Source organism: Fusarium odoratissimum (assembly GCF_000260195.1).
Source record: "Fusarium odoratissimum NRRL 54006 unplaced genomic scaffold supercont1.4, whole genome shotgun sequence".
Classification (NCBI taxonomy): Eukaryota; Fungi; Ascomycota; class Sordariomycetes; order Hypocreales; family Nectriaceae; genus Fusarium; species Fusarium odoratissimum.
The window spans coordinates 128,113-154,174 of record NW_022158690.1 but is presented as its reverse complement, the minus strand read 5'-3'; the positions used below and the strand labels follow the sequence as shown (position 1 = coordinate 154,174).

General features: G+C 47.4%; 9 protein-coding genes across 22 annotated transcripts; 5 read left to right on the top strand and 4 right to left on the bottom strand.

Annotated features, from left to right (window-relative positions):
* Positions 1-14: 14 nt before the first annotated feature.
* FOIG_03186 (phospholipid:diacylglycerol acyltransferase) lies at positions 15-2,797 on the bottom strand. The gene has a single exon (XM_031200918.1). The coding sequence runs from the start codon at positions 2,205-2,207 to the stop codon at positions 291-293; it is 1,917 nt and encodes a 638-aa protein (XP_031068442.1). The 5' UTR covers positions 2,208-2,797; the 3' UTR covers positions 15-290.
* A 295-nt stretch (positions 2,798-3,092) lies between these two features.
* On the top strand, positions 3,093-4,924 carry FOIG_03185 (ribosomal-protein-alanine N-acetyltransferase). The gene is made up of 2 exons (XM_031200917.1): positions 3,093-3,705; positions 3,760-4,924. Exons 1-2 carry the CDS (start codon positions 3,526-3,528, stop codon positions 4,138-4,140), a joined length of 561 nt encoding a protein of 186 aa, XP_031068441.1. The 5' UTR covers positions 3,093-3,525; the 3' UTR covers positions 4,141-4,924.
* Positions 4,022-5,766, bottom strand: FOIG_03184 (uncharacterized protein). 3 transcript variants are annotated; one of them, XM_031200915.1, is made up of 5 exons: positions 5,599-5,749; positions 5,458-5,541; positions 4,882-5,411; positions 4,583-4,835; positions 4,248-4,528 (listed from the first exon to the last, which is right to left on the bottom strand). In XM_031200915.1, exons 2-5 carry the CDS (start codon positions 5,486-5,488, stop codon positions 4,440-4,442), a joined length of 903 nt encoding a protein of 300 aa, XP_031068439.1. In that variant the 5' UTR covers positions 5,489-5,541; positions 5,599-5,749; the 3' UTR covers positions 4,248-4,439. The 3 variants fall into 3 exon arrangements, with proteins under 3 accessions (XP_031068438.1, XP_031068440.1, XP_031068439.1); XM_031200914.1 differs by having other exon boundaries at positions 4,022-4,528; positions 5,458-5,766; XM_031200916.1 differs by having other exon boundaries at positions 4,022-4,835; positions 5,458-5,766.
* A 180-nt stretch (positions 5,767-5,946) lies between these two features.
* Positions 5,947-7,545, top strand: FOIG_03183 (uncharacterized protein). Its single transcript, XM_031200913.1, has 2 exons — positions 5,947-6,341; positions 6,393-7,545. The coding sequence occupies exons 1-2, from the start codon at positions 6,100-6,102 to the stop codon at positions 7,375-7,377; spliced, it is 1,227 nt and encodes a 408-aa protein (XP_031068437.1). The 5' UTR covers positions 5,947-6,099; the 3' UTR covers positions 7,378-7,545.
* A 582-nt stretch (positions 7,546-8,127) lies between these two features.
* FOIG_03182 (uncharacterized protein) lies at positions 8,128-13,083 on the top strand. 8 transcript variants are annotated; one of them, XM_031200906.1, is made up of 6 exons: positions 8,128-9,518; positions 9,569-9,757; positions 9,807-10,685; positions 10,736-10,839; positions 10,891-11,897; positions 11,955-13,083. In XM_031200906.1, the coding sequence occupies exons 1-6, from the start codon at positions 8,652-8,654 to the stop codon at positions 12,731-12,733; spliced, it is 3,825 nt and encodes a 1,274-aa protein (XP_031068430.1). In that variant the 5' UTR covers positions 8,128-8,651; the 3' UTR covers positions 12,734-13,083. The 8 variants fall into 8 exon arrangements, with proteins under 8 accessions (XP_031068430.1, XP_031068429.1, XP_031068436.1 ...); XM_031200905.1 differs by having other exon boundaries at positions 8,172-9,518; positions 10,891-13,083; XM_031200912.1 differs by having other exon boundaries at positions 8,172-9,518; positions 9,569-10,685.
* An 82-nt stretch (positions 13,084-13,165) lies between these two features.
* On the top strand, positions 13,166-18,457 carry FOIG_03180 (uncharacterized protein). Of its 2 annotated transcripts, XM_031200902.1 has the most exons (6): positions 13,166-13,868; positions 13,927-14,321; positions 14,375-14,457; positions 14,510-15,144; positions 15,195-15,365; positions 15,418-18,457. In XM_031200902.1, the coding sequence occupies exons 1-6, from the start codon at positions 13,804-13,806 to the stop codon at positions 16,259-16,261; spliced, it is 2,193 nt and encodes a 730-aa protein (XP_031068426.1). In that variant the 5' UTR covers positions 13,166-13,803; the 3' UTR covers positions 16,262-18,457. The 2 variants fall into 2 exon arrangements, with proteins under 2 accessions (XP_031068426.1, XP_031068427.1); XM_031200903.1 differs by having other exon boundaries at positions 13,166-14,321.
* Positions 16,530-17,492, bottom strand: FOIG_03181 (haloacid dehalogenase, type II). Its single transcript, XM_031200904.1, has one exon. The coding sequence runs from the start codon at positions 17,353-17,355 to the stop codon at positions 16,633-16,635; it is 723 nt and encodes a 240-aa protein (XP_031068428.1). The 5' UTR covers positions 17,356-17,492; the 3' UTR covers positions 16,530-16,632.
* Positions 18,458-19,726: 1,269 nt separating the features above from the next.
* On the top strand, positions 19,727-23,409 carry FOIG_03179 (uncharacterized protein). 2 transcript variants are annotated; one of them, XM_031200900.1, is made up of 4 exons: positions 19,727-20,950; positions 21,035-21,721; positions 21,774-22,541; positions 22,703-23,409. In XM_031200900.1, exons 1-4 carry the CDS (start codon positions 20,891-20,893, stop codon positions 22,964-22,966), a joined length of 1,779 nt encoding a protein of 592 aa, XP_031068424.1. In that variant the 5' UTR covers positions 19,727-20,890; the 3' UTR covers positions 22,967-23,409. The 2 variants fall into 2 exon arrangements, with proteins under 2 accessions (XP_031068424.1, XP_031068425.1); XM_031200901.1 differs by having other exon boundaries at positions 19,772-20,950; positions 21,774-23,372.
* Positions 23,231-24,624, bottom strand: FOIG_03178 (uncharacterized protein). Of its 3 annotated transcripts, XM_031200899.1 has the most exons (5): positions 24,552-24,624; positions 24,434-24,504; positions 23,922-24,372; positions 23,613-23,864; positions 23,231-23,552 (listed from the first exon to the last, which is right to left on the bottom strand). In XM_031200899.1, exons 3-5 carry the CDS (start codon positions 23,945-23,947, stop codon positions 23,537-23,539), a joined length of 294 nt encoding a protein of 97 aa, XP_031068423.1. In that variant the 5' UTR covers positions 23,948-24,372; positions 24,434-24,504; positions 24,552-24,624; the 3' UTR covers positions 23,231-23,536. The 3 variants fall into 3 exon arrangements, with proteins under 3 accessions (XP_031068423.1, XP_031068421.1, XP_031068422.1); XM_031200897.1 differs by having other exon boundaries at positions 23,231-23,864; XM_031200898.1 differs by lacking the exon at positions 24,552-24,624 and having other exon boundaries at positions 23,922-24,520.
* Positions 24,625-26,062: the final 1,438 nt, after the last annotated feature.

Here is a 26,062-nt window from a genome sequence, read left to right as displayed (position 1 = left end):
ATGATTGAATCACACTCCACCAAAGTTGTTGCCTTGAATGTATAACCAGATACAAGATGTATTCTCTATAATCTTTAAACTCTCGCTATTTTCAGAGTTAATACAAATTAAGCGACCCTCTTTGATGTCCCTATTTGGCATCAGGGTTTGAGGATACCAAGCCAAAGCAAAACATATAAGGTGAATGCTCCCAAACGCCAGACAACAACCCCTGCCAAAAACAGCAGAGTCATTACCAAATACCTCAACACCACCCAGGCCGCAACCAAAAACGCTGTGAGGCACTCAATCTATGACTTCCTCTTTTCCTCCTCGTTCTCTTCGTGGTGATCATCATAAATCTTGACTCTAGATGCATATTCTTTAATATTGCTGACAACATAGTTCGTAATCGTATCACCTTTTCCACCAGCCACCCGCAGTAGCAGCTCGTTCAGGTTGTATCGCCCCAAAATATCGACGTGGTCAGCTGTACGAGGTCCTCCTCGAGGGTTGAAACGTTCTGGCTCGTGGGGCATTTCAACGACTGTGACCTTGACACCTGCTGGATTGTAGCGTTTCATGTTCCAGCCATGATTGCACATGTAACCGGTGCTGAGGAGATTCACAGTCCCGTCGCCCTCACCCATGATAACGCCGTGATCGACGTCTCCTTCGGTAAAGCCCGTATCCATGGTGATGTTGAGATTCGTCATCAGAGGCTGGTCAGGGGACCTGTAATAGTATCCTCGCTCTGTAGGCTTCCCGACGCCATAGAAGCAGTAAATTTTGAGGCTAGGTGCAAGTGGTAGTCGGGTCTCAAGAGGGTTGATCCATTTCTTGGGGTCCAACTCATTGGCTTCGACTTCGGCGATAGTGTGGGCAATGCCACGAGAATAACTGCCCTTGAGCTGATCCTGGTACCAATCCTCAGTCGTATTGAGTAAGTAGGACAAGCCCTCCTCAACAGTGAAGTTACGATCAGGGGTTGTCCAGTTCGACCCGACTCTGAAGTTCAATAAAGATCCGTACGAACGATTCTGACCTGGCAAGTCATCTGGGGCCCATGTCAGATTGCCCCAGACGGCGTTGCCACCAATGGGTAGCATAGATGATATACCGGGCATGCCACGGAAAATTTCAGCCCTTTCTTCCTTGCTCAGAAACTTTTCCAGGCCGTAGATCGCAAAAGGGTTCAACTGAGCTGTATCGCGCATCTCACCAGACAGTACAGCAGTCAAATCTTTGACTGCCCCGAGCATGCATCCGCTAATGTTGATCCAAGCCTCGACATGTCGCTCAACCCAGTCCTGACCACCACGGCCGCCCCTCTCTGATTGCACCCAGTGGAAAAAGTAGAACAAGACCTGGCTGCCCATGCTGTGCGATGCTAAGACAACTTTTCTGTTGTCCACCTCCAGCGCAACTTCAATGTGTGATTTGAGTCGGGTGAAATATCGGTCTCGCACCTCGAGGTTAGGGTAGGACAATCGCCAATCATAAGCAGCTGTGAAGGAGTTTGTCGGGTCGTAGCCAACCGAAGCAAGATTCTCAAAGATCTTGCTCCAAATCCAATAACCTGTGATGAAGAAATCGGTGGCATCGAAGCCCTGGGCAGCTCTTAGTTTCACGTTTGGCGGATCAAGTCCCGTCCTCTTATCGAGCATCACATGCTTCTTCCAGACCTCCTTGTCCATGACCAAGGCTTTCATCATGGTCCAACTTCCCCAAAGTCGCTTCCTGAAGTAAGCCTTTGAGATATTGGCGGTTCCCCAAGACTCGAGTCCAGTCGAAATAACGCCTGGTATCATAATCATGGGATGGTATGCTTCAAGACCTTCAGCTCGTGCTTTGGTTCCGACAGAGAAAGGCTCATATGATTCGGCAAAGTCGCGCTCGCCTTGGATTAGATCGCGTATGTCCTTGACCAATCCAGCTGGCAGAGCATCTAATAGGTTGTCCATGGACAAGTCGGTGAACTCGGGAAGGTCGATAAGATCATTGCTGGAAGCGAAAAACCCGGCGGCGATTATTCCAAACAAACTACCAAGGAAGAAAATGAAGGTATTGCGCCGCTTCCGGGTCTTTGGAACGGCGTGCTCGACAACACGAACGTGCGTTGTCGGGTCGGTCGCTGAACTTTCCTCCCTCGAAGCATCGTCGCTCTCGTTCGTTTTCGTATCTTCATCTTGGCCCTGAACATTTCGGCGCCGCAGATTTTTCGCCATGTTGTCGACCCAAGAACAAGCCTCTGGGAGGCGTCGTCTTGTTTAGTCAGTTGTTTGGGAGGAAAAAGAACCCGACCAAGATAGACTAGGGAAATTGTTGGAGTTTTGAGAAATGTCGCTCGTAGCTATGACGCCCATGGACACCTACTTTAGGTGCGGGTGGGCGCGTGCTCTAAATCTAAAACAAAAAACGGGGTGGTCGCAAAGCCCGAAGTCTAAAGAATCGTATCATCTGTCAGCGGAAGTTGTAGAGTAAATAGATAATGGAAGTTTCATCAAAGCCACGGACCGTGGTAATTATGAAAGAGTTGCGCCATGTTTGGGAGTCGCGTGCATCACATGAAAATTGTCAAGTGTCCAGGGAGGGAGCTCATTCAAAGGACATGCTTGCCGTTCCTGATAGGCAGGAACCTGACGTCAAAGCCAAGATAAGGCTATCTTAAGGTGCCGAGGGGATGAAACGGAAGAGGCCGAAATTACAAAGGGATAAAAGAGTCAAGCGTCTTTCTCTTCGTTAAGGGTTAGGTAGTGAGATCAAACCATTCCATTCCACGAGGGAGGGATATATATCATGCTATGGAGTTTAGAGCTGGCATTATCACATGCTTGAACTCCAAATGATGGAAGAACACAGACCTTTTCTCCATGTCTCTCCCTCTGCCTAGTTCAAATTGACTTTACATAAAGACGCATTTGTCCATCGCTTATATCGGCTTGATCGGACCACTCTGTTAACGATGCAATAGCCAGAGCCATGCAGGACCTTTTTACTCCAATGCCCCCGCCCCCTCCACAAAAACATCAAAAAAGCTCTAAAATAGCGTCCTTGGCTGCTGCTGCAGCAGAGCAGAATCCCTGCCAACGGCCCTGCGTGCCTTGCCCTCGTGGCCATGTGCATCAATTCTTTGGTGCGGTTTACCAAACCTGGCAATTACTGTTGGAGGCGCTGGCTGTGATACCTCCAATGCATTGCATATTTGCCACCTCCAGCCTCAAATCTTGAGATCTTCCCACCCTCTTTCTTGAATTAATGACTCTTGTCCATTGGACCTGAACTGAAGTGCCTCTTCCTTTCTTCCTTGACACCCTGTAGACTATCACCTACCCCTCACACCGATACCGGGTTGAGTCTCCATTTCTGCCTGCCCCTCTTTAGGTGTCAAGTCAAGATCTGGTTTTAAACCTTTAAACGCCCATATCTAAGATCTTACCCAAACATAAACTTCAACACAACTCTACTACCACAGCTCTCAACAGTATAACTGATTGCCCAGAATCAGTCTGGTCTCTTCTATTTACTTTAAACCCCCAAAATCCCATGGCCCCTACCAAAATCGACAACCTTCCTGGCGAATTACGCTACGTACAATACGAACATGCCCTCGAGGCTCAGTATCTACCCGCTATCCGGGCATTGATCTCAAAGGACTTGAGTGAGCCTTATAGCATCTATGTATATCGGTATTTCTTGTGCCAGTGGGCACATCTCTGCTTCATGGTAAGATCAATTCACTCTCGAGTCGATTCTCAGATATCTGACAATAGTCCTCAGGCACTGAACCCAGTCGACTCATCTCTCATCGGTGTTATAGTGTGCAAGCTGGAAGTCCATGCTTCACACTCCAACCCCACTCGAAGAGGCTACATCGCCATGTTGGCCGTTGCTTCCGACTTCCGTGGCCATGGTATTGCAACAACCCTCGTCAAGAAGACCATCGACGCCATGACGAAGCGCAATGCGGACGAAATTGTCCTCGAAACTGAAGAGACCAACGTCGCTGCTATGCGATTGTACGAACAGCTCGGTTTCTTGCGCACTAAAAAGCTACACCGATACTACCTCAACGGCAACAGTGCATATCGACTTGTTCTGCCGCTTAAGTACATCGACCTTGACGCCAGCGCTAATGATCTTGAAATCATCGATGTATAAGCTTTCACGGTTGCATGGGTGTTTATAGCATTTCTACGGGGTTCAGTGATGGGAAGTCATTGGTGGACATGGACGGACTGGGCATAGGTCAGCGACAGCATTTGAGCGTCATGCGGAATTAGCATCTTTTGGAATCACCGGCGTTTAGGATATTGGTTATGAAGGTCATGACGATACGATCCTATTCTTTTTTGCTTCTCTCTATATTATGCACTCGGATTCTTGATTTTGAACCTCCATACACGATGAAATATTCCTTCTTGTTCTGCCTGGCTAGATGAGTCATTTGTTGTGCGTCGTCAGGTCTGGAAGATGTCAGATGACTTATAGATCGACGCTTTCAGACCCCAGGGATTCCCAGAGGATATCCCTATGTACGTATATGCATCTATCGACTTGCGTCAGCCTCACTTTATTGACATCAATACCAACCATGACTCACCTGGCTTATAGTAGATAGGTCTTCCTCGAGCTTCAACCAATCTGAGCTCTCGCAGCTTCTGAAGCACCCTGCCAACGTCGGCCTTGTCTGCGAAATCGGTCGTGTACACGCAAATGAGTCGATCTTTTCGAGAATCCTCATCGGCTGGTCGTGGAGCAACCTTTGCAGCAATGCCAAGCTCGTTTTTGGCAGTCGCTTTCGCGACAATCTCCCACACGTCGTTTACTTCTGCTGGTGTGCAGAATAACATCCACTGTTAAGTGTCAGTCGTGTTTTGGCGAGACATCCTCGATACAAACCTTGCCAGCGCGGACTCTGGCAGCGTGCGCCAGGTGCAGTATATCATCTGAGGCTTTCTTGATTTCTTTTCGAATATCTCGCTCTTGTGTTGCAAGGACCTTGTTGGTTTTCTTCAGTCCGTCCTTGAACTTGGAGAGAAGTTCTAGTCTCTCCAGGCCACCTTCCATGACAAGCGCAGTCTTGCTGCCTTCTTCCTCGGGAGCCTCATCTTCATTACCTTTACTGAGTTGGTTCTGCCCCATAGACTTCTCAACACGGGGGATATACGGATTGCAAATAAAAATCCAAGGCGTATCCTCCGTGATGTCTGTTGTCCTGGGTGGGAGACGTGCGAGGAACTGATCTACGGTCTCGGTAAGCTGCCACGCATAATTTACCCCAGCATAGGGATTGTGAAGATGCGATGTTTCGGCAACGATGCTCTTGTCAGGAATAGGCCTTCCAGGGCTTTGCTGCTGCTCGAGCATCCAGCTCTGAACATCGAAGCGTTGTAAACGGTTGTTAAGGTTCATGACCATATCATCATCCCCTAAAACTGTAAGCTAATGAGGGTTTGATTCAACGGTGGGGCGTACCGTAGAAGTCAGAATCATCGGAATATTCCATGACGTTTGATTTAAGTTGAACGCGAGGAGGATATAGTCAGAACAAAGCAGAGCCTTGTGTTAATCAGCAATGGCGCTGGAACCGTTGGTTTTGTGAGCAGGAGCACAAACTGCGCAACAAGCAGAAATTAAAGGCGAAAGTGTTGTAAATGTAAGAAACAAAATCACCGCCTCAGCCGTCCTATCCGTTAAAGTGCCAAGTTAATAAAGAAACACGCGTGTTGACGTAAGGAGATGAATACCCCAGACGAGACGAGGGGATGGAGTCGCAGAAGCAAGTTCGCGTTGATAGCGCTAGTCCGGCAGTTAAGCTTTGAGGCCTGTAACTTATACCCTGCAACGTAGATTACGCCTCAAGTTGATCATGGAAATAGTCAACCACTGTATGTAAAGCCTCTGGTAGTTAAATATCTGGGTGCTTCGCAGAATTCTTTGGTATTTGAGATGCCAACTGTGAATTTTGGCGATCATCGCACCTCTCAAGTCTCACCCTACAAATGGATAACAACTAAAGAAGCGGACCCCACCATTTGAACTCCGTTTGCTTTCTGTTGATTGCTTGCTTTGGCCTTTGTCAAATCCTGCATATCACTTCAATATCCAATATTACCCATGGATGATTCCAAAATCGTTTCGTCAAAGGTTTCCTTAACCTTGGATCTGCCCCCTAGTTGTATCCAGTTCTGTAATCTGCATCCTAACTTGTTCGTGGTGGGAACTTACAACCTCGAAAGAAATGGTGATGCCCAAAAAGAGACAGACAACAACGATGACACTGATACTGCAACCGCGACTAAGACACCACAAAGCCGCAATGGGAGTTTGCTAGTCTTCAATGTCATTGGTGACGACTTGTAAGTTCATTTTCCTGGGGCCTAATTGGTAGCTGACGCGTATGATCATAGTCATCTAGTTCAGACAGTTTCGCAGCCTTCAGCTATTCTAGACCTCCGATTCCACCCTCAGAAAGGCAGAGAGGATATTATGGCTGTAGTATCTAGCACTGGGACACTGGCTGTGTTCAAGCTTGACCCAAAGGCAAATCCCTCAGCTCCTTTACAGCATATAGCAACAAGCAGATGTGACGATATTCCAGAAGATATCTTGTTCCTGCAATGCAACTGGCATCCTGAGGTCCCAGATCTGATTGGTCTCACAACTTCGACAGGCTCTGCTCGAATACTACATTTGGACGAAGAGTACCGCATCACTCAGAACTACGCTGATCTCAGTATTGCCAATTCCCTCGAGGCCTGGTGCATTGCATTCTCACCCGCAACACCAGAGTCAACTAAGGATAAGGCCCAAGTCGCAGCTTATTGCGGTGGAGATGACTCCATGCTTCGCTACACGTCCTGCATTTGGAATTCAAGTGAGCCTGATTCCCCGTGCGAAGAGCCATATTCGCCCTCAACTATCAAGGGGGCACATGATGCAGGGGTCACAGCAATTCTGCCACTTTTCCCACTCACAAAGAATTCAGGCAGAGTAGTTGTGACAGGCAGCTATGACGACCATCTACGTGTTTTCGTTATACACGACCTGCACGAATCATATGGCATGAAAAAGGTCGAGCTAGTGCTTGAGCAAAACCTAGGAGGAGGTGTCTGGCGACTGGATCTGGTCAAAATACAAGATTCTAAAGGGTCTATAAAAGTGAGGATCCTCGCTTCATGCATGCATGCAGGCGCAAGACTTTTGGATCTGGAGGTCAAGAATGACAAGGACTGGAGTTGTGAGATTCTGGCGAGGTTTGAAGAACACAAGAGCATGAACTATGGAAGTGACTTTATTCGGCATAATGAGCCTTCTGATGTTGTGCGGTGTGTATCGACTAGCTTCTATGATAAGCTGCTCTGTCTCTGGCAGTATGCGCCAGCCAACAAATAGGACTCAGAGTAAGAGTGCACGCAGTTTCATGCCACGAAATTATGTATAGCTCAATCTCATCACTTTTGAAACAGCACCATTTCAGACCAGTCTTACAAAATAAACTCATGGGTTTCTTTGGCTGAGTAGGCGATATTCTGCGACTCAATACACTTATCAGTACAGTCAGTACACTTCTGCCTTGGATAATCATGTTTCAACGGCTCAAATCTCGGGTCAAGAAATGTACGATACTTATAACAGCAACTAAAGCAAATAGACGAAATTGGGTAGTGGCATGATGATCTTGAACCCCTCTATTGGAGTGATGTGAGCTAGAATCAAAGCCTATCGATCTCCTTTCAGCCTTGCAGCATGGTTAATGGCCAGGCCCCTGTCAGACAGGAGGTTAAACCACATAGAAACAAAGGACCCCAACAACGACTGGGGCCAGCTGTAAGTGTCATCATGGACATGCATGAGGAGCTTGATACATTGGACGGTAAGAAATAAGTTGACAGTTGTCCATCGGAGCCACATACTGATGCTCTCTTTGTGATGCTCCAGGGGAGCCTGAACCCAAGACTGTACGGAGGGAACCATTGAGATTTTATGGCTGTATTTTCTTTTTCTGATTCAGCTCTCACTTTATCGCCCTAATAGTTCTTTGTCAGTTCTAAATTCATGCATGAGGTGTGCAAGGTGAATTGTTTCAAATGGGGCTGCCCCGCCACCAATGGCTGGCTGTACTATGTTAGCTGGTCTAGGCTCGCTCACTGATCATTCTCGGCTCTCTTCAGCCTGAGAGCTCTGAATTTTAGCCCAACACTTAACTTCCCTCTCACCACTTTCACTTTGGCTTTCACTCTCACCATCTCCAAAGTAACTTGATACTGTGACCAATCTTTTCTTCTCGGGTTATCTTCTTCTTCACCGCCTTTGTTGGAAAAATAATTTGCTTTGCTTATTTGCATCTAACCATCTCCCCCCAGTCACTTCCGGCTCTTCGCTTGCTTGCTTGCTTCGCTATCTGCTTCATCTTGCTCCCGCCGTCGCAAACGAAACCCTCGAACCGTGAACCCCAAACAGCAGACAACGACGATCCGCCCTTTTCTGCCTCTCTCCATGGCTCTGGCCTAGATATTTCTCCGTGACCAGATCTCCGTTACAAGGCTTGCGTAGAACAAGCGCTTTCGCTCCCGTGCTCTGCTCTGCTCTGCTCTGCTTTTCCGTGAACCCTACATTCGCCAGCCATCCATCGCTCGCGTATTGATCCGCCAGACGAAAGTACCAACATGGCAGCCAACGGGAGCTCAATGCCCTCGGCTGGCGCTGGTGGTGAATCTCAAGTGCTCACCAAAATCCACCAGGCGCTTGAGGTCGTCCATAGCCCGTACTCGTCCAACGATGCCCGTAGGCAAGCCCAGGATTTCCTCGAGGAGGTCAAGGGATTCGACGAAGCCCCTATGCAAGGCTATAACCTCGCCTCCGACAAGGCTCAATCCCCCGTTGTTCGACACTACGCCCTCTCTCTGCTAGAGCATGCGATCCGGTACCGATGGTCAACGTACACCCTAGAACAGACGGATGCCCTGCGACAATGGGTATTAAGCCTTGGCCAAGCCATCGCGAAGGAGGACCCAGCTTATATCAGAAATAAGACCGCCCAGCTCTGGGTTGAGGTCGCCAAGAGATGCTGGGGCGCTGAATGGATGGACATGGACTCTATGCTTTATCAACTATGGGATATTGCCGATTCCCCAGTGCACAAGGAACTCGTAATGTTTGTCCTCGAGAATCTCTCTGATGAAGTCTTCACTGGGGACGACTCAGTTGTCGCCATGCGGGAAGGCGTGTTGAGTAAGGCTTGTGTTGAGATCTTCACTCCAACCGCGGTGTTAGTAGAGGCCTTCCCTAACCGTCAGCCTGGTCCTCCAGTGCGATATGGCGATGATGGTTGGCTAAGCCGTTTGTCCCAGTTTCTGGATTACTGTTTGAACCAGGCACCCAAGGACAACGAGGATGTCAAGATGTGCATACACAAGGGCCTATCTGTGTTCTTATCACTCATGCCTTGGGCAATCCCAAAGGCTATATCCTCGGCTCGCTGCGTTGAAGTTATGTGTGCTGGGCTAGCTTCGTCACAAGTCACCATTCAAAAGGTAGCTTATTTCGAATAGTCAACGAATGACTTGCGCTGACCAAAACATAGGCTGCATTAGAAGGTCTCCATGCTCTGTATTGCAGAACTAACTTCAACGACGAGGAATTTCGGGATCTGGTTGGCCCCATGTTCAGAATCGGGTCAATACAACTATGCAAGCAACTTTTCGAGTGGTCTGCAGTTGACCCTGAGGACGTTGACGAAGACAAATACCAGACACTGAAGAAGCTATCAGAGGTATCTCGAATGGCGCATAGTTTCAGAGCCATACTAACTTGTTGCGCAGATGTTGTCTTGCCTCGGGGACTACTTTGACAGGAAGTTTGCAAAATTGCCTGCTGACACCGCCAAGGAAGACTTCCTGGCGCTCCTAGTACAAGTTGTGCAGCATCAGAGCCTGATGGTCTCTATTCCTGTACTTGTCACATGGACGCGGCTCCTCAGTAACCGCTTGATTGGCCCAACCGAGCTTGTTTCTGCCTTCATCCCACCCCTGCTGGAGACATGCAGTTCGAGATTGGTTCGATTCGAGAATCTCCCAGAGGATACTCAAGACGCGACATTACTCTACCTCATGGAGGATACAGATACGGTCCCTGAACGACACGCTTTCTTGGGCAACTATCGCCGATATAGCTCTCAGATCATTGAGGCTGTTGTCCAGTTGAAGTTAGTTGACGCGATTCAACACATTCTCGGCCGCACAGAAGATCTTTTACAGCATCTATATGACGGCCAGCCTCCCTTAGACAAGCAAAACTATTTCAAGCACTCCATGCCGGTCCTGCGCGTCGATGCTCAATTCACAGTCATTGAGGCCACATTAAAGGGTTACTCCAAATGGCGCAAGCACCGGCCCCAAGAGCATCAACAACAGGGACCAGAAATTGAAGCTAATTTGGAGTCATGGTGCAACAAGCTGCTCGAAATGAGCTTTGAGGATCCCATGATTCGGAAGCGAACCCTTCAGCTGCTTGTCTACTTCTCTACTACCGCGCTCAATAAGAACGCTACATTCATGTTGAAGGTGTTGGAACATATTTTAATGACCTGGCCAGCTCTCCAGCCAGAATACCGTGCTTTCAACGACGCTATTAAAGACCTGCAGGGTGAAAGTATGATTGAGTTGCAGCGATTGGCGTCAGAGATGCCAGATCATCTGCTGGTAAGTTGATTTGAACTTTGGTCTTGAGGCCCGATCTAATTACTTCGCAGGGTGTGTATGACCAAATAGAGAGCAAAGTCAACGAAATGATGTCGTCTGGATCGCTTGATGAGAAGCGCTCCATTGCCTACAAAAGCTTTCTCTTCATCATTATGTCAGTATACGAATGACGATACACAGCAATAGCTCGCTAACCACTTCACAGACACCGAGCCACCAGTGTGGATGCTCTGGCCAAGATTCAGAAGCTGCGTGAATTTATCGATCCTGTAAAGGCCCAATGGCAGACCGAGACCGTGCGCAACTCTCTGGAGTCGTACGCTAGGTTCTGTGAGTTATTGGGACTAGACAAGGCTCAAAACTACATGGCCAACCGCCGAGCACATGAGATCGCGGATTGGGGCTCGCAGGAACTCGACGCTGAAGGACTTGCTCTTCAGAACGAGCTCGAGGAACGACTTAAGCTTCTTCCGCTTCGTTCGACCAAGAGCTTTCTGGCCTTCTCAGTTGAGAGACTTGATAAGTCGTCAGATGCTTTCAAGGCTTCGTACGCTCTCTGGCAAGACGGATTCCCAGAAATCTTGGCCGATCTGCTCAAGTTCCTGACTTATGCGCATGCGTCGCACAAACCTGACAATTGGGTCGGACTACCAGGCGAAGCATTGTCGACTGTTCACCGAATTCTAAGCGATCGGTTTTGGCAAGCCGGGATTTCCGAGGGCAGCAAAGACGATTTCTATGCTCGCGTCATGGACAAGAAGAACACGATGGAAGGTCTCGCCTCAACTATCCGGGGATCGGTTCGATTTGTTCGCGAAACTGCCTATGCTATCATTTATTGCATGAGTCGCTTGGAACGGCAGTTTTACGGGTTCGAGGGACTCTCTGCGCCTCTCTCCAAGGCCCTATTCTCAGACTCAGTTTGGTTGTCTACACATCAGCAGAGTAATTTGCTGAATCTGGTTAGATATCTTGTTGATGATTGCCCTGTTGACTGCCGAGAGCATTTTCTTCCGCAGCTGCTGGCGGCATGCTTCCAACAGATGGATGCCAAGATTAACGGGGAATGGGAAAAGATGCAGCGCCAGCAGGAGGTGGCTGCAGATGGCGAGGCTGGTCTCAAGGAAGAGATGAAAGCGGAGAGTATTCTTCGACAAGTGACCTACACGGCGGTATTGATGGTGGCCGACTTCCTCGATCCCACCAAACCTAGTAAGTTCCAGGAGGTTCCGGGTTTGTCAAGAGCAAATGAACTAACAGTCTCCCTAGATGGGCCGATTCAGAATGGAGACAGCAGTTCGGGAGTTGATCAAGAGAAGGACTACCCTAGCCTTAGGAGGTTCTGTCTCACCCATCAGGAGGTTGTAGAGCCTTTGCTTGTCTTCTGCACCCACGGTATTCGAGTGCGTGACAGCAGGTGCTGTACCATGATTCTGCGATTGTTCATATCGTTGGTTCCCGAGTTTCATCTTGTGGATGGCCAGTTGCCCAAGTCTGTGCTACAAAGCCCAATGGAAGCACATCTTGCGACAGATAGGTTTCCTATTCCGCCAGCAATATCTTCGGCTATTCGGGAATATATCTCGCTCGATGTGCTAAAAGCCTGCATCACATCGTTTCATGAGCCTTACTTTGTGGAACTACAGAAGGACTTGGCCGCGCTGATTGCAACAATTGTTGTCTACTATAGCCCCATCACGTCGTCACCTAGGGACGTACTTCTCTCACTACCCAATGTGAACATGGCGGATCTGGACCGGCTGTCGACGTACATGGCCAAGCCTGGTGCGCATACTCGCCAGCAGCGAGCTCTGGTTTTGGATCTGCTCAAGGATCTCAAGGGTGTAAGTGTGTCCGAGATGGGTAAACTCCCCAAGAGCAGTGGATTTGGTGGTTCCAGTCGCAAGAGAACGAACCGAAGCAAGATGGCGCAGCAATTCATGAGCGACCAGCAGTCAGGACAGGATTCGACGCGATCAGGTATGAATGTGGCTCGTCGGGCTACACCAGATGCACTGGAGGGCGTCTCGAATCTATTTGAGGGTTAGAGATTCCATGAGGGAGAGACCATTGCCTCAGAGGCAGCAATACCTTTAGAAATCAACCTTATATCATGAGAGCGGATAGTACCAGAGTTAGACCCGCTAGCGAAAAAGAAAAATGGGTGGAAGTTGCAAGTCCAGGCCAAGGGCCCTCATCGTCGAGTCTCTGGGCGGTATAATAGAGATGGGCGGTCAAGGGGGACAATAGACAGGGCCGGACTGAGGAATTGGAATGAATCATCAGGAGTATTAGAGCGAGCATGGGTCAGGCTAGGATGAGAATTGACATGTTTTACTTGAAGTAATTTGACTTGCATATTGAGGTTGACGCATAATCATGCCATGTTCCATTGGCTCCGTCTGCAACTTATGAGGCCGGCTGCATATAATGCGCAATGGCATTGCATATACAGCCACAATCAGCAATAATCAGTCCATTGCGAAACATTTCTTATAGCTCAGCGATGAATCCGGAAACCGGTGAGTACTATAGAGGGCTCGTAGTGTCAGGGCCGGCCCGGGACTTGAAAGCCAGCCCGGCACATGTTTCCCCCTTTCAAACAAGAGACCGACTTTTGTATGACGTCGGCTGTTTTCTGGAGAGATAAACTTCAATGGGGGTTCACCGGGGAAAGCATCCGATAAAGCTGCAAGGTCAATCACACGTTAGATTGGAGAAGAGGGTGGCATCCTTGCGTATGAGGCTTGTGGGTTTATAACCGGCGGTGGCAGTGTCTTACTTGGGGGACGTACAGGATCCGGAGATTAATGAGCTGACTTTGAAGTGGCAAAACGAGGAGGAAAAGCTGGTTTGCGTTTTCATCACTTTCACGTGCCTCTCCTCTCTTTAAATGAAGATAGTACTGTTTTGAGGCCGTCGCCGGCGCCGGTTCATTCTCCGGAACCGGGCCGTAGCTTGCGTAGCTTGCGTAGCTTAAGCCGGTGCATTCTTGGACATCAAGTTCCGGCATAAAATCAGGAACTTCCCACGATTTCTCTAGAGATTTCTGCGACTGGATTGATGCTCGTTTTTTCCATTTGGCTCTATCGTAATTGATACCGGTGATTGAGTGAATATGGATACAATAGAGTACCGTCCAACGTCTCCTATCCGGAAGACACAGAGAAGAACGACAAGAGCGTGAGTGTTACTTTCTGTTCTTTCAATCCAAAGATGTGAACTGATTGGTTCTACGTAGATGCGATGATTGTCGCCGACTCAAGGAGAAATGTATCGGCTCCATGCCCTGCGACAGATGCAGATACTTTGGCAGGCCTTGTCAGTTCAGCGATAGGTTCAGAAGAAGCCGAGTTTCTCGTACGGCAGCACAAGCAATCAAAGCATCTGCGGTGGAAGTAACCTCTGAGGATGTCTCTGTGTACTTTGAGGCGGAACGTATCCAGGCGCTAGAGCATATCGTGAGACATTACACAGGGCTCGAAGAGTTCAGCAGGGAGAAGCTTGAGAACGTCATCGCAGATCTTTCGCCTCTACGTAGTGAAGAGGAAGATTTGGTAGATGTGATTGAGGTTGAGAATGATGATGTGAGTTGTGATGGGAGGGATTGCGCGAGTGTAGGTACGGCATCAACCGGTAGGTATTGTTCTGCTTCGAGCGGTGTATAGCCAGAGCTAACTTGGTGTCAGCAAACGTAGAGTTCTCTCATCACGAGTTTTCTCGTCGTGTACAGAAAAAGGTCAAGGATGAGCTGACCGACTTTGAGTTTGAGGTAGGATGTCCCGTCCCACAGGTCAAACAGTGTCTAACAACAACACGTTCAGGACTCGGGAACAGACACAGCAGTCAGCGACAAAGCAAATACTTCTCAGCTTCTATCTCGAGATGCAGCAGTGCTTGAAGCTGTGTCTTTATTCCCACCAGCTCCCTCTGCACTGATCCTCTTGCGAGTATTCTTTGAGATTGCCCAAACAAACTATTTCTATATCGACGAGGAGACACTCCGACAACGCCTCGACCAGTTCTACTCTTGTCCTACACGCGTGGGCAGTGAAGATGCCCCTTGGGTCTCTGTCGCGTTGATGGTCTTTGCACTCGGAACACAATTCTCGCATCTTTGTCAGTCTTCAGTTAGGGGCTCGAATCGACAGCTCATGAGAGATGCCCACGATATCTGTCAGATCATGGATGATACTATTGCATCGACATTTTACCGAAAGGCCACAAACTTGATCTCTGATATTCTAGGTATGGGCTCCATCGAAAGCGTGCAGGCCTTTCTCCTTTTCGGCATATATGTCCTTCCTATTGACCCAGCTGGCTTGTCTTGTACCTATTTCGGAATTGCTATCAAGGTGGCAACACAATTCAATCTTCATCAGAAGACTATCCGAGATTTATCTCCCCGAGAAGTTGAGCTGCGGAAAAGAGTTTGGTGGACTGCTTATGCTCTCGAACGGTATGTTCAGACCCTATACGAGCCCCTTTACAATATCTAACATAGCAAAGCCGAATTTGCATCTTACACGGACGACCTGTCTCTATTTCGAGACTAGATATTGATGCTAATCTACCAATTGATTTGGAAGAACTGCAACCCAAGGAAAGGATCAACACTTTTCAAAATAACATGGCCATGCTCAAGCTAACTATCTTCATGGAGGATGCTCGAGATGGAATGTAAGTGATGTTAACTATTCCTGTTTGAAATTTAGTGACTAATAAGAGATAGTCTGGCTTTAAAGAGCAAAGATAAAGGACAGAAAGTCAAAGCATTTCAAAACATTGTCCAGCTCAAGGAGAGGCTTCGCAGTTACTGGCAAAATCTCTCCGAGGATACCTTTTGTCGAGACCTGACGCCTGGCAAACCACTATTCCGATCTAACATACACCTATTCTTAACGTACAACCTGGTTCATATCCTGATTGGTCGATCGTTTATCCTGGACGAGCTGAATATCAACACCAAGGACACACCGACTGCAGAGTGGACGAAACTAAGAAGCGAACTAGTCAACGACTGTATCAACAGTGCTGTTACTACTATTCATCTCTGTCAGACTTTACACGATGAGAGCAGTCTTTCAAAATCATCTTACACTGAGTTCAGTTCCTGCTGCGCTGCTGTTCTCGCTTTGGTAGCAAAATGTGTCTCTGACAGGAGCAGCAGTTGCAAGGATGCCTGCAAGAAAGGGATGGAATTACTGCGAGAAATATCAACCGGTGTCTTTTCGACAAGCGGTGAAAAACGTACAGTAGAAGGGCTAGAGATTGCTTTCGACAGACTGAACCACGCAAAGAGACGAGACAGTACTGGGAAGCTCGATGAAGATGGATATCTCCAGTTTCGAAATTGGGTTGCCATGCAGCAGATTGTTCCTGGAGAATCTCTGCAGCTGCCTCGACAGGAAAACTCTATGCTGGACGTCTTTGGAGGGCCTTCGCTTACGTATCAATGTTCTGGCATGGCGGGAGGTTACAAGTCTGGTTGCTCTCTGCCTGCGCGTACGGAAGTGATTTCTTTGCCAGATTTGGGAGATTGGTTTGATCATGGGTTTGAGCAGCCGGTGGCTTAATGATACATGACTTACGACTTACGATATTGATTTTCATTTAGTATATACACTACAACTTTACTACATCACATTGTTCAAGGTTCTCTCACGGCAGCAAGGTCATTGCCAGGTAGAAAGACTTGGATTTGATTTAGCTTGGTTGTCGCTAGCTATCCTGGCTTCTGGCTGGACATTAGAGACTGGCTCAGTACACCAGTCTGCTACTACCCCCCTTAGAGTCACATTGATAAGGGTCAATGACTTTTGCTAAATTACCACTTCAATATTTCTGAGTTGAACAGTGCACAGATCAAGTACAAGAAAAGGTTAAGAGTTTAATAATTTTTCACAAATGATCTGTATTACATGGTTTATATCAAGTTTAGACTCATTTACTTGCTAGCAATTTCCTTCTCCAACGCATCAGCCATATCCCCAAGAGTGGCAAACTTCCAATCATATACAGGATCCTCTGTGTTGCCCATACTAGCTCCAGGTCTCTCAATCCAGCTTGATTTGATGCCCATCTGCTTCGCGGGCTGATGATCATGAAACTGGCTCTGCGCAGTCTGCAGCACCTTTTCCTTGGGAATACCAAACTTAGCCTCCACTTCCCGCAACATATACTTGAAGTTGTTCAGGTTAGGTTTGTAACTTCCAACGTCTTGTGCAGTGATAATCAGGTCGAAGGGAATGCCCTGAAGAGGACCTGCATTGCTGCCGGAGAAGGACTCGCGGTCGACATTAGACAGAACAACGAGCTTGTAATGTTTGCCGAGACGACGAAGAGCATCAACAGTATCAGGGAATGCAGGCCATGATCCAATTGAGTCGCCAAAGGCCTTGTTTTGTTCAGATGTGGGCTTAGAGAAGCCGAGACGCTCTGCAACATGAGGGTGGATGGTAGTTAGAAGCTCAGAATACTTCATGTCCGGAGTCTTTTTCTGTTGAGCAACCTCAGCCTCATGGTAGGTCTTCAAGAGATCTTCTCGAGAGATTTCGGCATTGCTGGACTGGAGAAGGGGCTTGAGACCATTCAGAACGCCAGTCTCCCAGTCAATGAGAGTGCCGTAGACGTCGAAGGAGAGGAGGCCAAAGTCTGAGATCTTGCTCATTTTGAAGGTGAAGGGGTTTTCTTGATGATGATGATGATGATGACTGAATGATGCTTGTCTATCGTCTTCAAACGACAGTATTTTACTGGTTATTTATAGGGAGAGTACGCCCTGTAGTTGACTTGGACATTGATGAGATAATACACTCGTTTGCCGGTGCCGGTCTAGGGTGACCGAATTGGGATGCCGGTCGGCACACCGAAAGTGGGGAAGGATGTGCCGGTGAAGCCCGGACTGCTTGACGGGAATATCCGTTTATTCCGGTATTGTCTTGTACAGAAACCGTTAAAGTTGATCTGGATAGATTGAAGCTCTTGGGAGTAGCCCATGACCTGAACTCTTTACTTATGGTTAAGAAGATGTTAACGAGTTACACAAGAAACGCTTGCCGAGATATAATGGCCGGAGTGCATCCAGTATATGCGGTACAGGACCCTAACAATATGCGCATAATACACTGGTAATGGCCTATCGTTATATTCTAAGAGTAAACGAACAGTGGCACTTCTTTGAGCATCACAGGCTTCTGCCTCTCAAGCAGTACGAGGAACATGGTTTATGAGGCCTTCAGCGATGGGACAATTCAGAGCTCGCGCAAATGTGAAGCCCGAAGCGCGAAATACGAGATTGTTCCAAATGAGATGGGAGGCGTGTTTTGTGAAGCTTTGACAAGAAGTTGTCGGTGGAAAACTCAGGCTTCGAGACTTTAGGGCTGAAACGGCAGAAAATCCAGCGATCCGGAGTGCGCATTGAGGCCATCCAAAAGAGATGAGCATCGACCAAATGCAGACGCCTGTTTATGTCTAAGACCGAGGCACCAAGCCTAATTATTACCGCGTGGCCCACCCATCGCAAATGTGAAGGAATGGAGGCTGAATGTGTTGGTTTGAGGTTGATGCAGCCTTACAAGGGAGACCTTGGTAACAGAGATGCCTCGGCTTCTCGCTGCAGAAAACATGTTTTGAGGTGGCTCATCAACTCAGCCAAGTCTAATAACAGCTCTATTATGTCTCAGCTTGAGAAGATGGATCACGAAGGGCTGGATATGTGAAACCTGTAACGGCGATGAGGCGTTGATGACCGAGACATTCCACATGGGTTAACGTTAGCCGCTATTACCAGAAGCGGCAACGAGCCCATCGTTCGATTTGTGGCACTCGAAGCATTGTTATGTTATGTCCGTTTTCTGGAGCTCTCAAGAGTCAGAACTGTCTGTGTGCCAGCCTTACCAACTGTGAAAGTATTTGCTTTTGCGTGGCGTTCTGTACACCAGGGAGATCGATCACTATCTCATCGATGCCACAGATAACCAGGATGTTCCTTGATATTGATGGTACTGAAACGCTTATATATATGTCACAGTTGTATAGGGACCCTAGAGATCATCAAGATTCAAGCGAGGATATCCCACATTGACATTGACAAAAACCCCAAGATCATCAGGATCATCCGATGCGACTGTGCCGCCCGCTTAACAATGACAGGATTGACAGCACGTAAAGCATCCCTGACTACGGGCATCAACGGAAAGGTCCCGTGATCAGGACGTCGGCCGAGTTTAGGTACGCATATCGTCAAGGGTATTCGAATAATCCATCGAATAGCGCGACTGTCACAAATGCCGACCCTCGTCGATCTTGTCTCATTGGATGATGTACTATATCTGACCGTTCTATAGACGATCAGATTGTATCTGCATGATGATCCTGGCAATGGATGTTGGGCCTTGATTCTTAGTTCACGTTGGCTAGGTTCTTCCCCTCCCAGGCGGCGGGCAATTTGTAAGGTCAGGTCACTAGCGGTGACAGGAAGGCATCTTTATGCCCGCTATTTCCACTATGTTCTGCATTGTGTTCATCACTATCATTGGGTCTTTTTGCCGGGCTGTTGATTAACTGCCCTCCTCAACTGTAGTGAGTATATTAACCATGAACCTCGGCTCAACATCTTGGACTATAATCTTGGACGTCAGTTAATACACACACTCCATACAGAGTATTAAAGGTGTAACAAGTTCTGAACCAACTGAGTATGCGTCAATGCTACAATGACATGCCGAGGTTCATCTTTCTTGATCTCTTCCTGTCAGGTCTGTCTATGGAATCTCACCCACCCACCAATTCAGGCTACAGGGTTCTTAAGCTTCCCCTGTAATGAGCCCCGCTCAAGCCTCCAACTTAAGCCCACATGGAAAGATAGAGCACCTCACATCAGTGGAAGCGGGTTCGTGGTCTCAGTCCCCGCCATAACTCAATTGGCCATGGCCCTTTAGACTCATTAGCAGAGGCCACTAAGTTACAGTGCCTAGGGAAAGTGAAGTGCACATCAGGGACGGCATCCCGTCTTCCCGCTCTATTCTAAAACGTTTGGCTCCAGAACTCCACGACTCAACTCTCTCCTCAACTTTGACTTTGATCGACAAGACGTTCAATCAATTGGGCTTATTTGACCAGACCTGGCAATTCGGTTTACACGCTTATAACGGCAAATACCGATATTGTTTGCTACCTTCTGACAGTTCAAGCGGGGCCGTGACGATCCATCCTCGTGCATCGCGTCGTCGCATTGCATTGCCTTGCCTTGCATTGCATCCAGCCAATTTGTCTGGATCCTTTTTCTTGCCATGTTTTCTCTCCTCCAACGGCGTCGCTAAAAAAAGCAATTCTTCCGCCCTCTGGCCGCATCTACTGTACTGTACTATCGTCATCTGTCACTTATCACCTCGTTTGTCACTCACTCGCATTGACAACCTGAGCCAAGCTTGCAAACTCAGATTGTCTCATCGCTTGTCATCACGTTGACCCCCTTGTCCTCCCCTCCATCTCGTCGTCGACGTTCCACCGCCAACCTGCTGTCGTCTGTTTAGCCCCCCGCTGTGTAAGGCGAAGCAAACATATCCATCGTCCTCACTCGTCTCGGATACGACTTCTCAGACACCTTTGCCTCTTTTTTTTTTTTTTTTCTTTCCCTTTCTTTGCCTGGAACCTCTTGTTGCTTTTTCTTGCCCGTCCGCCATCATCGTCCCCTGTCATACCCTGGCATATACACGTACATACCAAGACGAACTCTTTAACACCAGAACCACCGACAGCTCGGAATCTTTGCCACCAGCTAGCCAGTGTTTGCATTAAATTGATCCTTCATCTCTGAGAGCTGCACTCTTACTCTCTCTTGGTTGTTTGGTTGTCTCAAACTTCCTAGGTGTTGACCATCTCGAAGCAGAGCATCACCATCTACTAGACTTTCATCCACTCTTCCAAAAGACTGAACTGTTCATATTGGATCTGTCACATTAAGTAACCAGCTACGGCCCTCGCTCTCTTTCATCTCCATATGCAACCTCGCGTCTTCGTACGCCCTATCCCGCGGTTCTCGTTTACTCTGTCCTCCCAGGAGGCCGTTGGACAGTCAGCTGTTGGACAATAATCCTCCCCCATCTTCTTTCCACTTCTGTCAATATCCCCTGTTGGGAATTTCGACATAACGTCGTGATCGGATCGTCGGACTTGGGATTCATCAAGAAACACGGTCAATCATGGTCTACTGCGGCAAGCCCTCTAGGGGTTGCCAGATGTGCAGAGCCCGAAGAATCAAGGTGTGTTGCTATTTTACTGCTGCATGACTTTTCTTGAGCAGAGTTTTCCTGGGGCCCTTTAGACGCATCAGCTCACAGTCATAGTGCGATGAAACGAAGCCAACCTGTAATCAATGCGCCAAATCCAGGCGACAGTGTCCTGGCTACAAAGATGAATTCGATCTCGTCTTCCGCAATGAGACGCAGGCAACTGAACGAAGAGCTCGCAAGGCCAGCAAGAAAGCCACGGCGTTGAAGCAGGGTAAACCTTCACAGGCTGTAGCTATTCACAAACCAACACCCGATCAGTCTATTATATCGACTCTCCAACTTCCGGTGGACCAGCAGGCAACATGTCACTTTCTATCGAACTTCGTTCTGCTACCTTCTCACGATAACACGCGGGGATGGATGGAATTCGTTGTGCCTCTCCTTAAAAGCGAGAAGCAAGCGTCCCATTTCAAGCTAGCGTTTGATGCATGTGCGATGGCATCTCTGGGGAACCGTGTCGGTTCAGGTTGCAATTTTGAGAACAAAGCTTTAGGATGTTATACGAAAGCACTTTCCGCCACATTCAGCGCTCTGAAGGATCCCGTTTTATCCAAGGAGGACTCAACTTTGGCAGCTGTGCTGCTTTTGGGACTTTTTGAGAACATCACCGCAAAGCAATTGGGAATGCTCGCTTGGGGATCTCATATTGAAGGAGCTATTCAACTAGTTAAGTCGAGAGATAGGAAGCAGATGCGAACGAAAACAGGCCTGGCTCTTTTTGTAGCCACAAGAACGCAAATGGTACGCCCTTTTTATTCATTCCTCAGCTGACCGTTATCTAACGAGCGACTAGATCATCCACACTTTGACCACAGGCACACCCCCGGCTATGGGAGTGGAATGGTGGATTACGGACAGCTACAAGAATCGGTACGGAGCCGAGTGTCAGCGACTTAACATCCGTACAGCAGAGCTCAGGGCTGAGTCCAATCGCTTGATGGCGTCCCTGGCCCGTAGCCCCGAGAACATTGAGCTGCTTCTGGATATTATTCGTCGATGTCAGACTCTCGATCAGCAACATGTGGCCTGGGCGAACCAGTTGCCCGAGTACTTTCATTACAAAGCTGTGGCTTGGGAGGACAATGTTCCCAGTGAAAACTACGGCATGGCTGAGGTTTTCCCAGGACGAATAGACGCATATCAGGATCTCTGGGTTGTCAGCGTATGGAACTTGATGCGTTGCTCTCGCATCATTCTCGCATCACTGATTGTCCGCTGTGCTGCATGGGTTTGCGCCCCGGTCGATTACCGAACAACCCCCGAATACGCAACAGCCGCGAGAACGTGTGTTGATACCATCACGGATATCATTTCCTCGGTACCCTACCAGCTAGGCTGGTTTTCCAGTCGCAGGGAGCTGCTTGAGCGTGCTAACCTGTCCGCGTTTGGCTGTGGAGAGGAAGATGCCCTAAAAGGTCTGCCAGGATACTTCCTGACTTGGCCCCTGACTTGTGTCCAGGGTCAGGATTATACAACTGATGCACAGAGAGCATGGGTCAAAGGTCGACTTGAGTTTATTGGCAATCATCTTGGTGTTAGGTACGCCAATGTGCTTAAACAAGTGAGTATCCTCTTGAATCCCTGGAGCTATTTGCCTCCGCTTGATTTTTCCTTTCTTGTTCTTCTTTGTTCGTCTTCTTTTCCTTTTTCAGCATTTATCTATCCCCACATTTGTTGCTTTTTCTGGTATTCACTTCAGGGTCAACTGACACTTCTCCACAGCTCAATGTTCGTGTTCCGTCAATGCTCATCCGCAGGGATGGCTTGATGGCTAGCCCGTACCCTGCCTCGTACAACTTTGAAAAGCTCTTATCGTCCAAGACGGCACCAGCTATGGCAGGATATTCTCTGAACCCAATACAACAGCATGAAGCTATGCAGAAGGAGAGAGCTGAGAAACAGAAAACTGAGCTGCTGAGTAAAGCCAGGGGGTCCTTACCAAATAACGAGAGGGTGGCCGACGGCCTGTTGCAATTTCAGAGTTGATTATGGGATACCGGAGATATAATTCTAAAGGATTTTGAAAACATCTCATCTCCAAATATGCCATATAGACGTTGCAAAGGTTCTGGATAACCTATCAAATAGAGGATGACCGGTCCTGAATAACCGTGGTCGAGTTTTAGTCTATAAGTTGGCATTGAACATGCCATTATTGGACTGGATACCAGGCGTTCAAAAATTACCATGAATTTGTTTGATCCAAGCTCGATTGTGCAATTGCAGATCCGATACTCGAAACGAAAGTGTAGGGGTTTGGTCGGTGCTCCTTTGGATACCTCATGTTAGACGAGTGGATATCCATAGATAGTTTCATGGGGTATTATGGTTGGGAAGGTTGCGATCACAGAAACGTTTTCAAGTGCAATGTGTTGTATTATAGAGCAATTTTTTGCAACCGGATATCTGGCGTAATATGAATCAAGTTTAAAGAAACTTTCCCAGTGAAAGAAATTCGTTGAATAGTCCTATGGATGTCTGCGTGCGTGCGTGCTACCCATGCCCCTAGCATGTTCGAATCAAGATAGAAAATTCGTGACGGAGTGGCGATCGAGTTTACTTTTGTTTCTTGCTGTAGACATTGTCAGAACCTATTCCCCTTTCACTAGAAAAGATACCACGATGTACGCACCTCTGACTAGCATCTGATGTCGTGCCTAGATTCCACGCCTTGACGAACCAGCTCTGCGTCGCATCGACATAGTTCTCGTTCTTGATTTGTTTGACGCCGACCTTTACACCATCCTTTGTGAAAACAACGTTCTTCTTGCCCATACGCTCGGACGCAGCATCGGACATCTTGGCGACGCTGATGTAGACTTGGTAGCCGACCCAACCGCCTACGCTGAGCAGAGCGAAGACGATGATGAGAGGAAGGACCTGGCTGTAAGAGTCAATTAGATACTGTGTTCGAAGTGAAAGCCTGGTGGTGCAGCTGTACCTGAGAGCTGAAGGTTGTTTGGCCATGTTTGATTGCGACACGTGCAATGCGAAAACGGTGATTGGCAATAATGAGGAAAGATGCGCTGAGCTGGAGAAGAGAAGTGATGAATGCGATCAACGCAGTTGAAGATGCAAAGAAGAATAGAGGATAAAGAGGGAGAGAAGAGATAGAGCGCGCGCGCGAGAGAGAGAGAGAGAGGCAGCCGAAAGGGGGTTGCGCAAAGAATTGAGGGGACCAAGAGCTGAAGGATGGGGGATAGAGTACTACTTTAGGGATGCATGTGAGTAATGGAAGTAATGGAAAGTCAAGTACCTGGACTAGCTCGCCCTCGAACTAAGGTATTTGCGAAAACCCGTTAATGGAACTTAGGTACGGGGATCGCCAATTGGATTGTTCGGCATCGAAAAAAAAGGGTCCAGGTCTTGCCTGAGGGGCTACCCTCCTGTAACTTTGGCTGATGTTAGTGGGAATGCTACTGGAACATGGAGGGGGACGACGTATCGACACACTTGGTGCCTTTGTCGTAACGAGTGACGGTTGGTAGTCTGTGAGACGGAAACAAGTGCTGCTCCATTTCAAGCTGCTTTGATTCAGTGCAAGATCGTGCTCTTGAACATGTTCCTATACCTGAGAATGCCAAGAAGCTATCCCGGGCCGCTGCCGTCCATGCGATCCATGCAGTGGCAGTGCAAAGGATGAGATGAAGTGCAAAAATAAACCACATAAAATACGGATTGGGCAATGTCTTGCCCTACAAACACTCACTGATTCCCTAGACTCACCTGTCATAAAATTATAGGACAAAAGTCTAACAACACCCCATAGTGCGCCTACTTTAGTATACCATGTAAAACTCTTACTTTAAAGCTAAAAATTAAAATACTAATAAAATAAGCATGACTTTTTAAAAAATATATTATCATATATTAGCCTTTAAATACTATTACATTAGTCTTTAAATAAAATAAAGATTTTTTTATAAAAGTTAAATAAATTCTTTAAATAATTATCTTTAAGGAAATATTATTACTAAAACTTATAGAGAGTTTATAGTGGGAAATATAGTTAGTATATTTTATTATAGAGCTTATTAGTACTATATAAATAAACCTTTATATTTTATATTTATTTAATATATTAAATAATAGTTCTAAAATTTAAAAAAAAAAAAGTTAGATAATATTATTTAAAGATTAAAAGATAATATATTAGATTTTAAAATATTATTATCATATAAATCTATTAAGATATCCTATTTTAAAACTCTATATAATAGGGCTAAATAGGTTATATACTGTATACTGTTGTCAGACTTCTGTCACCTGATTGTACCTTAATTGTTAACAGCCTGAGGGAGTCAACTTTTTGTGGCGGCTGACTTATTTCCCCCTGTGGTGAATCGAGAACAGTCTATGTTGGTGTGGTGATGTAGGGGGTTTGTGACGAGGCTTGAAGAAGCAATCATGATGTTTTTGTCTGACACTCTGAATGACTGCGCATGAGAAGCGTGTGCTATTCTATCTTTATAGAGAGAGCATATTATCATATGGAATTCAGATGGTGACAAGAGTGGTTGAAAGCCTGTGCGTTAACATACATGCAGTCAAGACCAAGATTTTACAGGGTAACATCCCAGGTCTATGGAAAGCATGAGGCTTAACACCCTGATCACCAAGCTTCTAACTGATTCAATGCGAAAGAAACATGTAGACTCTTGTTACACTGTAGGGGTACATTGCCTCATGCTTGACCTAGCCGTTGCTTCCTCTCGCCATCTGGTTACTCGCCATAGTACAAGCACATGAACTTCACTCTGAGTTTCCTTGACCTGCCAAACAATTTTGTGATTTGATGATCCCAAGGCATCCCGTAGACAAGGCAAGAGAGACGCTGTCCTAAGAGCAGGTAACAATAAACTGCAACGCTGACCATCTGTGCAACATTTTGAAGAGCGATTGTTTTTACGGCTCTGTATGACATACACACACCCGTGCCTAACTTCTCGATGATAAAGAGAGGAGACGGATATTTCAGTAGCTATAGGGCTTGATAGAAGCATATAGATCGGCGACATTCATTGTGCTGTGGCCAACCCTCATCAGTCAGCTGGCTTGGCTAGAGACAGGCACGATATGAGG

Bases quoted from the DNA above. Each gene is read 5' to 3' on its own strand.
- FOIG_03179 (XM_031200900.1), top strand. From the start codon at position 20,891: ATGGTCTACTGCGGCAAGCCCTCTAGGGGTTGCCAGATGTGCAGAGCC. The intron at 21,722-21,773 runs GTACGCCCTTTT...ACGAGCGACTAG, and splicing joins TAGCCACAAGAACGCAAATG to ATCATCCACACTTTGACCAC. The intron at 22,542-22,702 runs GTGAGTATCCTC...ACTTCTCCACAG, and splicing joins ACGCCAATGTGCTTAAACAA to CTCAATGTTCGTGTTCCGTC.
- FOIG_03180 (XM_031200902.1), top strand. From the start codon at position 13,804: ATGGATACAATAGAGTACCGTCCAACGTCTCCTATCCGGAAGACACAG. The intron at 13,869-13,926 runs GTGAGTGTTACT...GGTTCTACGTAG, and splicing joins CAGAGAAGAACGACAAGAGC to ATGCGATGATTGTCGCCGAC. The intron at 14,458-14,509 runs GTAGGATGTCCC...CAACACGTTCAG, and splicing joins TGACCGACTTTGAGTTTGAG to GACTCGGGAACAGACACAGC.
- FOIG_03184 (XM_031200914.1), bottom strand. From the start codon at position 5,488: ATGGAATATTCCGATGATTCTGACTTCTACG. The intron at 5,412-5,457 runs GTACGCCCCACC...TTACAGTTTTAG, and splicing joins CGATGATTCTGACTTCTACG to GGGATGATGATATGGTCATG. The intron at 4,836-4,881 runs GTTTGTATCGAG...GACACTTAACAG, and splicing joins CCAGAGTCCGCGCTGGCAAG to TGGATGTTATTCTGCACACC.
- FOIG_03185 (XM_031200917.1), top strand. From the start codon at position 3,526: ATGGCCCCTACCAAAATCGACAACCTTCCTGGCGAATTACGCTACGTA. The intron at 3,706-3,759 runs GTAAGATCAATT...AATAGTCCTCAG, and splicing joins GGGCACATCTCTGCTTCATG to GCACTGAACCCAGTCGACTC.
- FOIG_03182 (XM_031200905.1), top strand. From the start codon at position 8,652: ATGGCAGCCAACGGGAGCTCAATGCCCTCGGCTGGCGCTGGTGGTGAA. The intron at 9,519-9,568 runs GTAGCTTATTTC...ACCAAAACATAG, and splicing joins CACAAGTCACCATTCAAAAG to GCTGCATTAGAAGGTCTCCA. The intron at 10,686-10,735 runs GTAAGTTGATTT...ATTACTTCGCAG, and splicing joins AGATGCCAGATCATCTGCTG to GGTGTGTATGACCAAATAGA.
- FOIG_03183 (XM_031200913.1), top strand. From the start codon at position 6,100: ATGGATGATTCCAAAATCGTTTCGTCAAAGGTTTCCTTAACCTTGGAT. The intron at 6,342-6,392 runs GTAAGTTCATTT...GTATGATCATAG, and splicing joins AATGTCATTGGTGACGACTT to TCATCTAGTTCAGACAGTTT.
- FOIG_03178 (XM_031200897.1), bottom strand. From the start codon at position 23,947: ATGGCCAAACAACCTTCAGCTCTCAG. The intron at 23,865-23,921 runs GTACAGCTGCAC...TGACTCTTACAG, and splicing joins AAACAACCTTCAGCTCTCAG to CCAGGTCCTTCCTCTCATCA.
- FOIG_03186 (XM_031200918.1), bottom strand. From the start codon at position 2,207: ATGGCGAAAAATCTGCGGCGCCGAAATGTTCAGGGCCAAGATGAAGAT.
- FOIG_03181 (XM_031200904.1), bottom strand. From the start codon at position 17,355: ATGAGCAAGATCTCAGACTTTGGCCTCCTCTCCTTCGACGTCTACGGC.